General features: G+C 36.4%; 1 protein-coding gene across 1 annotated transcript in view; it reads left to right on the plus strand.

Annotated features, from left to right (window-relative positions):
- The window catches only part of LOC122814238 (dynein axonemal heavy chain 5-like), a 3,525,594-nt gene that overhangs the window by 1,020,221 nt on the left and 2,490,655 nt on the right, over positions 1 to 14,718 (plus strand). Inside the window, exon 29 of the mRNA XM_044086840.1 lies at positions 8,157 to 8,270. Coding sequence (XP_043942775.1) covers positions 8,157 to 8,270 — 114 coding nt within the window. The remainder of the gene's footprint in view (positions 1 to 8,156; positions 8,271 to 14,718) is intronic.

Consider the following 14,718-nt stretch of genomic DNA (forward strand, 5'->3'; position numbering starts at 1 on the left):
CCTTTACACAATAATGGAAAGTTTTTAATTGGAAATGGTTGCACAGAGCATTCTTAACTTCAGATAGAATTACTAAAATGAATTCTTCCACAAAGGGAATATGTTGTAGGTGTGAGCAAATGCACAATGCAGATTAGAATCACATTTGTTTTCGACTGTGTTAAAATTAAGCCATTTTGGAATGTATTAAAAACTTTTTACAAGCTTTATTTAATGAAGTGTTTAACGTATCTAAAGCTCTAGTATTATTAAATGAGTATGAAGGTCCTCATTTGAATGAGTCAAATATGTATCTAGTATGGACAATGCTTGCAATCTCAAAGAAGTGTATAACAAGAAGATGGAATACAAATACAATACAAACTTTGGAAGACTTCTCCAGCCTACTGAAGACCATAGCATTGTTGGAAATTAAAATTAAAGAATTAATGATTCATCCTAAGCCATTTATTAACAACCCATGGAAAAAAGTCTTATCATTGATTGATGCTTTACAATAACTGAACAGATACACTCTGATAACTGGATTGTTATACCTAAAAGTAATTGTATATATTAAACTCTGTTATAGTGCCAGGCTGATGTAAATAGTATACATAGCTATTAAGATGTTATATACAAATACCATGGAATTTATTCAATTGTATTCCAAAAATAAAAAAAAATTTGAGCAAAAAAAAAATAATCAAACAAATTGATCCAGGAAGATGGATACAATACATGCAACAGGTATAACACATTTATAATGGCAATTAGCTCACTCCTTCATAATCATACTTTGCTGACAGACTCCTCTATTACCTTAATTGCTCACCCCTATATAATGTTACTAATCAGAGGGCCTCTATAAGTTGACTTAAACCAGGACTCAGTATTAGGCCCTTATCCAACAGCCTTCAATAATTTGTGCACTGAACATTTTCCATATCCATTAGCAACATTTGAAAGACAGTCTGTCTTCAGATAAGAACTACAAGAGATAAAAGAACATTTTATTCCCTTCTGGCCTCTCACATCATTATCAATTAGATGTGCAACTATATAGTATCACTTGGGTGCTTCGTTCTATTTCTATATCACCAGCATACAATCCTGGCTATATAGCGCTCCTTCTGTGCAAATATTTATCCTGTCAACTACTCTCAAATGGACAGTCCATGTTAATAAATAGAAAGAAATAAAGAAAGATCTATTTTTTTCAGTGGGTAAATCTTGTTGAACCTCACACTTTAAATATATTATAACACTATGGTTGCATAAATATGGCAAAAGAGAAACCCCTACAAGACTGAAAATATCGATTCCACAAAGATTAATTTTTAGTCATTTCATTTAATAACAAATGAGGCTATAGAAGTGTCATTTTGGAGAAAAGGGATCAAGAAATGAATAGTTGACCAGTTACTTGTCGACAACATGGAAAATAGCCATTTTAGTGTTAGGTCCCTTGATATGGTTTTAGCTCCCCAGTGGATCATGTCAAGCACAGACTTTCAGATACAGCCAAAGCAGACATAATCTTCAAAACAAGGCAGAGAACACCACTGTGCAAAAAGCAGGAGAGAATATAATGATTCCTCAAATCCTTGTGCATAGTTCAAATTTCCAAATATATGATAATTTGGAACAGAATTAATCTACCTTTTAAAGTTGTATCAGAATGCTTTTTCTGAGGCTACAAGAATGTAGTACTGCATTTAGTGGTGGGTGAAGTAAGTAAAGTATGAAATGATACATTGATCTCCCTGGAGTGACTAGATGTGATTTAGAATTAGGTATGTTGCAGGTTTTCTGTCTTTGGTAGATATACATGGTCAAAGTTTATATTGTTTTCTACCATTTACCCAAGATATTTAATGATGTGCCATTTTTATTATCCAAATGTTTATTTTATATTCAGAATGTATATATTTGTTAAAATCTCATGATGCTGTATTTATTGACATAATTGACATAAATGAGAGATGACTACTATACTGAGTGACTTAGGCTACTCAATTTGCAATCATCATTATGCTTGATTATTCAAAGTACATTCCCCCACTCCCTGTTGTTATTCCAAGACTTGTAAGTGTGAGCCCTAGAATTATGAAAAAAAAGTCCAAAAGTACAGAGCATCAAATAATGAACATCACTGTTCTCCTTTAAAGTTTTTTTTGCAGGGGAACAAGCTGCCCACATCCTACAAATGTATATATACCAACAGTGAGATTGCCATCCTTAGGACAAGAAGGGAATATTCCAAGAAACAGCAATCTCAGTCCTGGTATTACTACTATTGTCAGATTCAGAGTAATGAATCAGAATTTCCATATTTTTTGTCTGCAAGTCCAAAAACAAATGGTCCTAGTTCAGAGTTCTCAGGGCCCTGACTTGTAACCTCTGCTGGGATATATAGGCAGTCTCCAACCTTGATGTACTGTGTCCTTTTACTTAATCAGTCATTGCCATTCATTTACATAAGGAATGGCATTTAATACTTTTAATTTGTCAAATACTCCCTTCTATGTGTCAGTTACCCTAACTAGGTTAATATAAGCAACATGCACTGTCAGCTATTCTCAGAGTTCTTTTGTTACCTGTTCAAAAATAACATCTCTCATTAACTGACCCATAGTGTTCCACATCTAACAGTTCTACATCCTCTGTGTCATATTTAATAAACTCAGTCATGATTCTTTCCATGATTTTACATAGAAGAGTGGCCAATCAGATGGGATTAAATTTGCCTGATTCTGACATGACCCTTCTTCACATCTTGCTGCCATAAACTGTGGACATGTCTACATGTTGACATTTTGTTTAGCATGATTGATTCCCTTTTAGTTAGGTTTTCTTTGATTCTAAATAGGAAACCACCTGATATGCTGTCTGGTACCATGGAACTTGTTCTTTAAACTTTACTTCTGACAGCAGTTATAATGTCTGCAGTTATGTAAAGGATGTCTCCTCCTCTTCTTTCTATTGTATCCTGATTTGTGTCTGCTTATTGAGAAGTGTGCAAAAAGTTTTGTGAGCATTGCATTTGCTGTGTTATACAGTTGTGTGACCAATTAATTGTTTGCTGATAGTATGTTATATTCACATTTTCCATTTCATTTTTATGATATAATTAAAGAATGTTTGATCTTATTATCCAAAGCCACCACAGGGCAGGCAGACTCTGAGCTAGAACTTCAGCAAAGGATAGGAGAATGGAATGCAAATTTGAAGGCACATGGGATGAAACTAAGCACAGATAAGATGGTGGTAATGGCAGCAGATTGGGGAAATCAGAAGAAGCTGAGAATCGAGATAGAAGGGACAATAGTGGTACAGGTAAACAGCTTCAAGTATCTGGGAGGGGTGGTTGAGGAGAAGGGTAGTCTGTATGAAGAGGTCAAAGCTGGAATCAGATGGGCTGCAGCCAACTGATTACTGGTAAACAGCTTCAAGTATCTGGGAGGGGTGGTTGAGGAGAAGGGTAGTCTGTATGAAGAGGTCAAAGCTGGAATCAGATGGGCTGCAGCCAACTGGCATAGAGTATCAGGTGTTGTCTGTGAAAGAAGAAGAATGCCAAAGAAACTGAAAAGTAAGGTGTACAAAACATTGGTGCGACCAGTACTACTGTATGGTACATAAACCTGGGCAGTAAAGGCAGAACATTTGAATAAGCTAGAGCTGATAGAAATAAAGTGCTTGAGAAAGGTGGAGGATGCACACTGTGGACAGATGAAGAAATGAGGACATAAGAACAGAAGCCATAATAGCTCCAATTGCAGAAAAGATCAAAGAAAACAGATTAAAGTGGTTTGAGCACATGTGTAGAAAAGCAGAAGACAATCTGGTGAGGAAGATTTGGGACAGACAGGAAGACGGTAAGAGGAAACAAGGTCATCCAGCAAAAAGGTGGATGGATTGTGTGAAAGAAGATCTGCGACAGTCAGGCATGAGTGTTGAAGAAGACAGAAGTGTGGCACTGAATCGAGAGATATGCGACTGTTAACACGATACCCCAACCCCATGTAGAAATAAAATGGGAAAAAGGGGGCTCATGATGCTGAACCTCCTTTATTATAAACTTTTGTGGGATGAACACATAGTCTCCTAAAATAATAATGTTTATTTTTTTTTCTAATAACTTATGTTTTTTCTTTCCAAATCATTACTTAATTGCCAAAGTAATTACAATACACTTTAATTAATAGCAGATTCTTAGCTAGACATTATGGGCTTAAAATTCTGCTTTTTGAGCATTGGAAAAATAATGGAAACCTCAAGTATAAAATTTAAAATTTCAAAATTAAAATGATATCCTGTATGTGTGCCTTGGTATTTCCTTATTATGGAGATGTGAAACAATAAAAACTAAAAACAGTTCACAGTGTTTGACCAACAAATAGCAAATCAATTACTTGAACAGTACATATGAAACAAGAATTGTCTGAATAAACTCACTGTAATCAAAGACTGAATCTTAAATCAAGTCCAATGTAGTAGCCACAAAAAGACACCAGTGATTGTTACATTCCCTTGCAAAGGGAATATATTTAATTTAACTCCACCAACAATGAAAGGGAATGTAACAATAGCTGGTGTCTTTTTGTGGTGACTACATTGGACTTGATTTAACATTCAGTACTGGATTACAGTCAATCTTTTCAGAAGACAAATCCTGTTTCATATGTACTGTTGAAGTAAATTATTTGCTATTTGCTGCTCAGAAACCATAAACAGTTTTTAGTTTTTATTGGTTTATTTTTGTTTTCATGGAGACTCTCCTTTTGGATTCACGGAGATGTGAAACAACAAATTTGCCAAAATCTGGCAATGATCTTTTTCAGGTTAGTAGCAGCTATAATAGTTATAATATACGACCTCTTATTCAGACACAGATGAAGCATAATCCATACTTATGAAGTGCATGTCTAGGCTGTCAAAAATTTACATTATTCACATGAGATGCATTTTTTATGAGCAATGTACTAGTCTATGATGCCCTACTGCATGAGAAGTAGTGAGGTGGGAGTGTCTCACTCAAAAAATTGCTATGTTTGAGGTGCTGGGTCAGTTCAGTGAAAAGATTTATATCTTATTGATCCTGAAAGAACGGAAGAAAAAATAATGCTTGGGACAGTAAAACAGTAGTGTGCCATGATACGCCCATTACCTAATTCAGGAGAATGACAGCCAACACCGGCCATAGCCGGCTGTACATCCTAGTGCCACAACACACAACACCCATCTGTGGTCTAGCTGCTTTTCCATTCTTACACGTAAGTGCTTAGTGCCCTCCTCACTTCATGTACTACATAGCAGTAAGGGCATCTCTACAGCTATAACTACTGTTGTTATCTGTGCCTCCCCCTCCATGAGGCATATGAATGTCTAGCTATCTGATATGCACATGCTTATGAATCTTAAGGCACAGTCTTACACTGAATTTGTTTGGTACTTCACTTTAACACTTGACATAGGTTCATAAGTTCATAGGTAAGTACTAGGCTATCTGCCCAAGGGCATTTATAAGCCTAGCCAGAATGTGTTGGCTTTCACCACCCCCTTAGATTAGTTCCCTGTGCTTCTGTCCAGCAGAGCCATTAGTTCCCTGTGCCACTGTCCAGCGGAGCCACTGCAGTGATCCACGGGGTAAATTTTCTATTTCCCATCCACCCGTCAAGGTTTCTCTTGAAGAGTGTTAGTGAGGGGCTCTGCCTGATGTATATTGAAATCCTGTTCCAAAGCATGGGGAGCCTCTGGGACAGGAATCTATCCCTCCAGTATGTCCTGTTTATCGTTGTTCCCACAAAAACATCCACAGGATCACTCAGTGGCTAAAAAAAGTAGCATTCAATAGCTAAAAAAGTAAAAACTGGAACAAATTTATTGGTAAGCACTTTCGTGATGTCGATACATCACTTCAACAGACCTATAACTGACACAACAAGACTGTGCTTATATTACTAAGTTATTTAAAAACAACCAATCATAGTAAACATCAATGATTTCAGTCTCATTTCTTAAAGGATACACAACAAACAAAAACATCTTCTTGATACTAAAGTGAATGTATAAGGCCATAAGGATCAAACCTTGTAGAAATTCTTACAACTTTTACATTTTCAGATATTGAAGTTAACAATATAAAATATTTATGCAAGGTACATAAAAAACATATATATAAAAAACATATATATATAAATATAAGAACATTCTTTAAGTACATTAGGTATTTTAAACATATCACTTCCTAACTAAAGGTCTTGATTTTAATAAGGATTTAAGGGGTACCCTATCATTCAGACCCCTTCCTTTGTCTGCCCTTAACCTTACTATCCATCTACTCTCTGTGGTTTCAGTTAAATTCACAATGTCCCCTCCTCATTCATTTTCATAGACCATTTCAATTGCCATGAATCTGAAAGTGTGTGTAGCATTTGTTTTATTCACATGTTTTACCAGTGCATTGTTGTTATCAGAATTTCTAATTTAAGCAAATGCTCCCTGATCCTATACCTAAACTTCCTGTTGGTTTTACCAACATAAAAGGAAGAACACAAGTGGCATACAGCTAAGTAGACAATGTTTGTGCTGTTGCAGCCTGCTTTAACATTATATTCAAATTCAATTTTGAGGTCAGGGTGTGCAAATTTATTGCTTGTGTCAATGAATCTACATTGCTTGCAATTATGACAGGGAAAAGTGCCCTTCTTATCATCCTGTACTCCCATCTCTCTTCTGTTCTTGGGATAACATAAAAATTGTTTAAGTGACTTCTTATTCCTGTAGGAAAAATATGGCTTATCGCCTACAATTGGTCCTATGTCAGGGTCTTGGGTTAGGACAGGCCAATCTTTCCTAAAGGGATACATCAGGGGTATACTGAAACAGTGGTTGAAACCAGCAAGATGACTGGGCAACTGAAGACTGAAAATAAATAATAAAACGTAGTTATGCTACATAATAAGTCAAGGACATTATGAGAACTTTATTATAAACATCATCAGCTAACAGCTGTGTTCCTTAATTTCATCTGGTATATTTATTAAAATGTGTTTCTTAATATTATTTGCATATTGATTAGTTTCCAAAGCCTAGGATGTAGTGTAGGAGCTTTCATTATGACTTGCAGCACAATAGTTGCTTATTTCATAGATATAATAAATATATTTCTGGGTGTCACAGTTACAGTTTACAGGAAATACACGCCCTGATTGAGAAAACTCACCAAGCAGTGTTTTTTTTTCTGCCCAGTCAGCAAAGTATTGCCTACTATAACTCCACAATGAGTTTTCATGAATACTTAATAAGGGATATTGGTACCTGTACCAAGCTCCACGGCAACTTTGCACAGCAATTTTTTCCTTAACAATTTGCTGGCTCTGCTATCTGATATCACTACTGACATCAAATAGAGAGTGTGACTGTTTTATTAATTGCATGGTGAAGTTCTACATCTACATTAAACGATATTTCTAGGCAGTGATCTGCGCTTACAGACTTCCCACTCATGCTGTTGACCCTCACTAATGACTGAGCTGCACATTCGCAAGTGACATGTTCAGTTTTACCTCTTCACACAAACAGCAAGTGCTGCACTGCAAGCTGTTTACCTTACTAGGACCATATTTTATACTGCTATCTGCAATCTCTGACTTTGCTTAGTAGCAAATTCTCCTGTAACTAGGAATAATAATTTGTGACTTTGGTTACTGACTTCTTCATGCAGTCATCAGCTACCAGGAGAATGTAGAATGTAGAGTTAGATTTAGAAACTGGTTTAGATCTTTTCTAAAATGGAAATATGCCATATTTTGTTACTGTAAATGATACTTTATGCATCTGTAGCTTTGTTAAATGATTATTTTTTAGCAATTTTTAGTTCATCATTGTTTACCTTGTTATTATTTATTTATTATAAAGAAATAAATGTCTTTTGGCCAGTGACATGGTTGAAATGGATCTCAGAACATCATAATCACACCGGAAAACAAAATAATAATAAAAAAAAACACATACATAATTTAGTTTTTGTTTGTTCCGGTATGTGCAATTGAATTTTTTAAATATTTGTTTTATTGCTATGATTAGAACTGAATAATAATTACTCAACAATATATATTCATCATATAGGCCTTGCTGACATATTTCTTTCTTTATCTTCTTGATCTGCTCAGGAGATTCAAGTAGGATGTATTTCCTTGGATCTAACCCTTATCAAAGACACTCTGAAAGGTTTTGCAGGAGCTTGGAAATTCAAATATGCAGCGGTTTTACACCAGGATGCCAAGGTAAAAAAAAATGATTTAATATACATGAAATGCTTATACTTTTCTTGAAAAATAATATGCTTGTGTATATCTGCATCACATCCTCTGTGTTCATAGAAACATGCAGCCATATATGGCAATACAGATGGCATCGTTAATTCAACTTCCTGACATTAATAATGCTATATTTAATGCCACTGTTTTGAGGTTTGGGCAGCCTAGTTATATTATGTAACCAGCTGGTGCATTCATGTTTAAACCAGTGTGGTTAAAATTATTCTGTGACCACACATTAAAACTGTCTGATCCTATGTGACTTCAGGAGCTAAGCAGAGCATGGCCTGGTTGAAATTTGCATGGAGGACCAGCTGGGAGTACCAGTTTGTTATAGTGCTACAAGACATTTTTACATACAAATGTTTTTAACTCCTTAACAGCTATGTGGTGTGGAATATCACATATCTAGCAGCCTACAAACATCTTGCATTCAAGAGCATTTTCTGAAAAATAAACTTAAAAAGCATAATATAGACAATTGTAAATAGTTTATCAATGATAAAAGCTATTAATGTAAAAAAATAGCAATGCTATCAGTAAGAAGTATTCGTTACAGTGATGATCAGTGCATTCATAGTCTTTTCCATTAATACTGCAATATAAATGTATATTATATATATGTATACATGGGTACTATTTAGTTTATCTAAAACTCATTTAATCTAAATATGACTGATTGAAAAAAGTGATCTAATATACATTCCATCTTATCCTAGCCTACATTAAATAAATCTGCTTATAACACTGATTAAAATGGAATCTTGTAATTGTATGATCATTGGTGTTGGGGCAAATGTTAGCATGTCAAGGTTAAAGTGAGGGCTAGGTATTAGGATAGATTTAGTGTTGGTATGTCTGTTGCAGTATGTAGTGGGTATCTGATTATCATGAGTAGTTATAGTGCTATGGAAAGAGGTTTTCTAAGGTAAGGTATGTGAGGTTAGGGTTAGGGTCAATAGCAGGGTTAGGATGCATTATTGAAGTGGTGCAGGAATTACTTATTGACAGTTGTATGATTTTACTTCTTAACTAATTTTGACTTTTGAGGCCATTACCTGTTTTTAGCTGATTTCATTTAAATTTTAATGCTGGTGTTTTAGAACTACATTAGCCCTTTGCTGTCCAACCTTACTTGTCTACTTATTGCATTATTTAATGATTTTATTAATGTTTTATGTATTTTATTGCTTCATTGTATTATGTGTTTTGTTTAAAAGCACCTAACATAAAACTGAAATAGACTGCTGATCATGGTATTCATGTCCCATGATGCCTTAAACCTGGGGAGGGTGCCCCCTTCTGCCCACCCTACCAGTGACTCTGGTATACGTACCTCTAACTGTACTTTGCAAGATGTATCAGAGGCAATGCTAGGGTGGGGCAAAGGGGGCACTGCCCCAGGTGCATTACTGGCATTTGTGCAAGTATTGCATTTGCCATTAGAATGGAAGCACATTACTGACCTGTGAGCGGCATAAATTGTAGAAGCTGCTCGTAGCAAGCTGTTACTGTTTCAAAATAAGTTTTTTTTTTTGGTCCTCAAGTTTTAGGAGACAAGGCTAATGATAAGGAGAGAAGCAGAAGAGTTTTCTTTGTCCATAAACAGGGGATGTCATTGTGCACTAAAAGAGCTAGCCACACCTCTAGTATGCAAGGTATTGGAATAATTTCTCACCAGTTACTTAACATACACATTTCCAGTCCGACCAATAAATGTGTTTATGCAGAAAAAAAGGCAGTACGTCAACTAAGAGCCAAACAAAATTTGGTATGTCACAAACAGGCTTTAATACCCAACATACAGTTTTTCATCAAATTTTGCAGACTGTATCACAATATTGACTTATTGCAAAACAATATGTGAAGAGTGCATAATAGTACGCAATGACATTTTGCTACAATTAAAACAAATGACGTATTAATTTAAAGCACAGTATCAGTATATCCAACTGTAAAATATATGGTAATGATGTCCAGGAGAAAACAGCAGTGCAGAATATTAAACATAATGCTGGTGTTCACCACGGGTCTATAGCACTGCATCAAAGTTTACTTACCCTGAACGGCTATTCATCAAACCAACATCATCGAACAGCCCTTCATCAAATGTTCACATCAGCAAACTTTTTTCTCATGGTAAGAAATCACTTCGCCAGCATACCTACCTATACACACACCACAGTCCATCAAACCAAGACCCACCGATGTGGAGGGTTGTAATGATAAAACACAAATCCCATTGAGCTCAGCTATATTGCCTGCACCCATTTCTAAGACATGGAACCGGCATCAAAACAGTGAATGGTGGAAGTGAAAATTAGTGGAGTGTGCCTGAAAATCCAGGCATGTTATGTAAAATGTTCCATGTTGTACATGGACTAATACCAAGTACAATGCAATGGATGGGAAAGTGTGTGGGAAGCAGTGTCAGAAGGCCAGCTATGCAAAAAAGTCACACAGATTTCTGTGGTGTTAAGTCAGTGTTATTTTTATATTTCATTATACCATACTATACCATACTATTTCTTTATAGTTGGGCCCTTGTCAAAAATAAACACATACCAGCTAATTGCACACAGTTGCTCTGCCCTATAAGTCATGTACAAGCTTTCTTAGGAGTGTGCGTCTAGACACACAGTTATATCCCTGTCCTTTTAGCAAATAATATAATGCTATGTTTATTTGTGAGTTTATATATAGAGCTGTGTGTGTCTATATACACACACACACACACACACACACACACACACACACACACACACACACACACACACACACACACACACAGTGCATTGTAGTACCTATGCCCAAGCTTCTATACCAGTGTACATACTCTACCAGCCATGCACATATGCATCCCCAGGGATCCTTATGTGGATCTGCCACTGCTGGACAGTCACTATCTACAGTGGTCTGTAGCTATATGTAAAGTGCATATATTTCACTATATAGTCTCCACATATACATCAGACACACTCGTGTACACTATTGTCCACCATTGCTGGATTATGTACTACTCTGGTGACAAAGTCTAGTTATTAACAATATTTTACATAAAATACTTAAACTGCTAGATAATTGTTAAAGTTCCATTGCTTTGGAAAAAATCTGTCATCTCACTAATTTTTAAAATTGTAACAAACTGGATGTGGCTAATTATAGACCAGTTAGTCTTACTTCAGTAATTTGCAAATGCTTTAAGAAATCTTTTTTGAACTTACTTTTTAATATGAACCACAAAATCATAACTGACTTAATACCGACATGTATTTAGTAGAGGGAAGTTTACACTAACAAATCGAATTGAATTCTATGATCGAGGTACAAAGTGCACATGATTGTAATTTGGAAGTAGGAATTATTTTCGTATATTTTGTCAAAGCTTTAGATATCTACCCCACAAATCTATTAACAATGTTTTAAAGAGCTACAGACATGACCCCTCCTTAGTGAGTTAGATTAAGAATATGTTGTCTTTAGAACTCATTGCTTTTCTATTCAAGGTCCCAACTCTAATTGCTAGCCTCAGTCTACTTGCCTTCTGCAAAGCTCAGTCTTGGAGCCATTTCTTTATAATTTGCTTTTCTCCACCACTCCATCAAACGAACAGAGCTGGCTTGCTGAATATGCAGATAACTGTAAGACAGCTTTCATTGCTAATACCGACAAGTATTATTAACAAATTAACATATTTCTGGAAGAGTTCTTGGCATGGGCAATAACAACAGGCTTACACTTTAGTACAAATGACTGCCAGGTACTACAGTTTAGGAATCCTACCATAACATTGTTGTCACTTAAACTTACTGCCTGGTAAATAAATATAAAGATCTTGGAATTTTGATTACACATGAATTTTCATTTGCCAATCATGTAAACAGTCTAAGGAAAAGGGCTCTTCGTCATTTAGGACTCTTTCATAAATCTACTTCCTTAAGAGACAATCACAGTTTAACACATCTTTTACCTTTCGGCTGCTTCCATCTGCAGAACAATTGGCAGTGGTGTTTTTATGGTGTCCAGCTGCCAGCCTGGCACCCAACCTTCACAGAAAGCACACACACACACACACACACACACACACACACACACACACACACACACACACACACACACACACACACACACACACACACACATACCTAGGGCCAATTAAGAGTGTCCAATCCACCTGCAGGATGTCTTTGAAATGTGGAAGGAATCCGGAGCACCCAGCGGAAACCCATGTGACCACAGGGAGGACATGCAGACTCTGCATAGAAAGCACCCCAGCTAATAATTGAACTGAAGAACCTCTTGCTGTGAGGTGACAACACTAACTGCTGCACCAGCACGGCCACCCACAGACTAACACATCTTTATAAAACATATATCTGTCTAATTCCTGAATTTAATAATACCTTTTGCATATATACTAGTACACAGTAACTTAAGATAGAAAATGCTCAAAGGATATTCACCAAACATGTACCTTCTGTGAGGCATCTAAGTTACCCTCATCAATGCAAGATGTTAAAACTATTTTCCATGCACTGTAGATACTTTAGGGCATAGTTGTCAACTGTCCAGATGTTTGCCTCATATGTTTGGTCTGTTCCTCATAAAATTTCTGTTTTTCTGGCAAATCACTGAGGACTTGATTGCAACAACCAGCCACAGAGCTCACAGGTATAATAACATAAACATTTACATTAGTAAAAAACGAACACATATCAGAAACAAACATCACTCAAACATTAACCAGACTATTGTAAAAAATATCCTGCAAGATTAGATTCTCTGACATTATATATTTATTTAAACTAAAGCCGATGCCTGGGTGGGTAATGAGCTATACAACATGGCTGTTAATGAAACTGTTCCTTGGCAGCCTTCGGGTCTGAGGACTGTATAGCCAACATATGATGATTAACAGAAGCACCCAGCTGATACACAATCACCATCTGACTGCTCACCTCTTATACCTCTCTGTCTCAAGCTGCTGCTTATCTTCACTCATTCACTTTAAATCCATAATACTTGTCCGTATATAATATTTACCAACGTGAAATAAGAGTTATCACGTTCATTTTCACATTTCTTTAGAAGTTCTTTAAACTGTGGAATGTGGCTACTGTTTCACTTCTCAAAATGATCACACCCCAAGATGTTTTGTCAAAATGTATTGTGATGCTTTTACTCTGTCTTAGCTGAAACTGATACCCTTTCATGTAGTCTACCTACGTACCTAGCTAACTACATAAATGAGGAAATACATACTTTTTTTTTTTTTTTATTGGAATGGGATCACTCTCCCAAGCCAACTTCTCCACCCCCTTTGCTGAATGAAACTCCTAGTGCTGCATGCTATAGATTACCACCAGTGTGACTGGGTTGGCCACCATCTTCTAGAACACCTCCCTCAGTGTACCTCTGAATTAACATTCACGTGTAGTTAGTTATCCACCTCCCTTGGGGTTACTTTAACCTCTGGAGTAGTATTAATGCCCTCTGCAGAAGTCACTCTTAGATTATACATATATGAAAATTGCACAACGTATTCCTCAGTCTTACCATTTTTAAAGCTTTATTGGCTAAACCTATTGATTGTCTTGACTGCTGTCTCAAGCCCTAGGAGCTCAACAAGTATCTACTCACTGCTGCATGAAAACAGGAAGTCCAGGATACAATCTTCACATTTTCAGAAAGAATTACATCTCAGATTGCCCGGATTAACTGAAACTATCTTTTTACGATCAGGGAACACAGAAGAAATGGAATCATGGTGTGTGTGTGGAAGTTAACAGGAATGATTAGCAATGTTTTCAGGAAATATGCTTTAAAAGGAAGAGTAACAAAGGCACTGAATGGCTTATGACAGTAGTGGTAGATTGTAGTGATGTAAACAGCTTTAAATTCACTTGGGGTATAGGCAGGTTTATTGGTAGTTACTAAGCATGCAGTCCAGGAGACCATTAGAGCCTTGACCATGTCAGATAATAGGCAAATGAAGGCTGGGGGAATGAAACCCTGCACCACAGGAAGTTGTTTGTTAACAGCTCATAGCCTTAATTCTCTTCACCAACTGCCAGACTTAACCAAAGGTATATAAAATGTCCATCAAAATGTAAGTGCTAAAAATACAGAGAACAGAGACTGAGAGACTGTGGAAGACCCCCCCCCCCCAGAAAGCCAGTGGATTATGTAACTTTATCAATACATATGTACTTAAGTGCTCACACTGATTGGAGTATCAGTCATTTTCTGCCACACTTATTTGTGTCTTGGTATGCCTAGGCTGTTCTTCAGTCATATAGTCTATGATGTTAAAGCACTGCTAGATGAACATTTATATCAGGATTACCTAGGTCCCTGAATGGAAGCCACTCATGAGCTGACAGGAACAGATTCTTCTACCAGAAAACCAGAGCAT

This window comes from Protopterus annectens, chromosome 1.part1 (assembly GCF_019279795.1).
Source record: "Protopterus annectens isolate FY-2018-M chromosome 1.part1, PAN1.0, whole genome shotgun sequence".
NCBI classification, from domain to species: Eukaryota; Metazoa; Chordata; order Ceratodontiformes; family Protopteridae; genus Protopterus; species Protopterus annectens.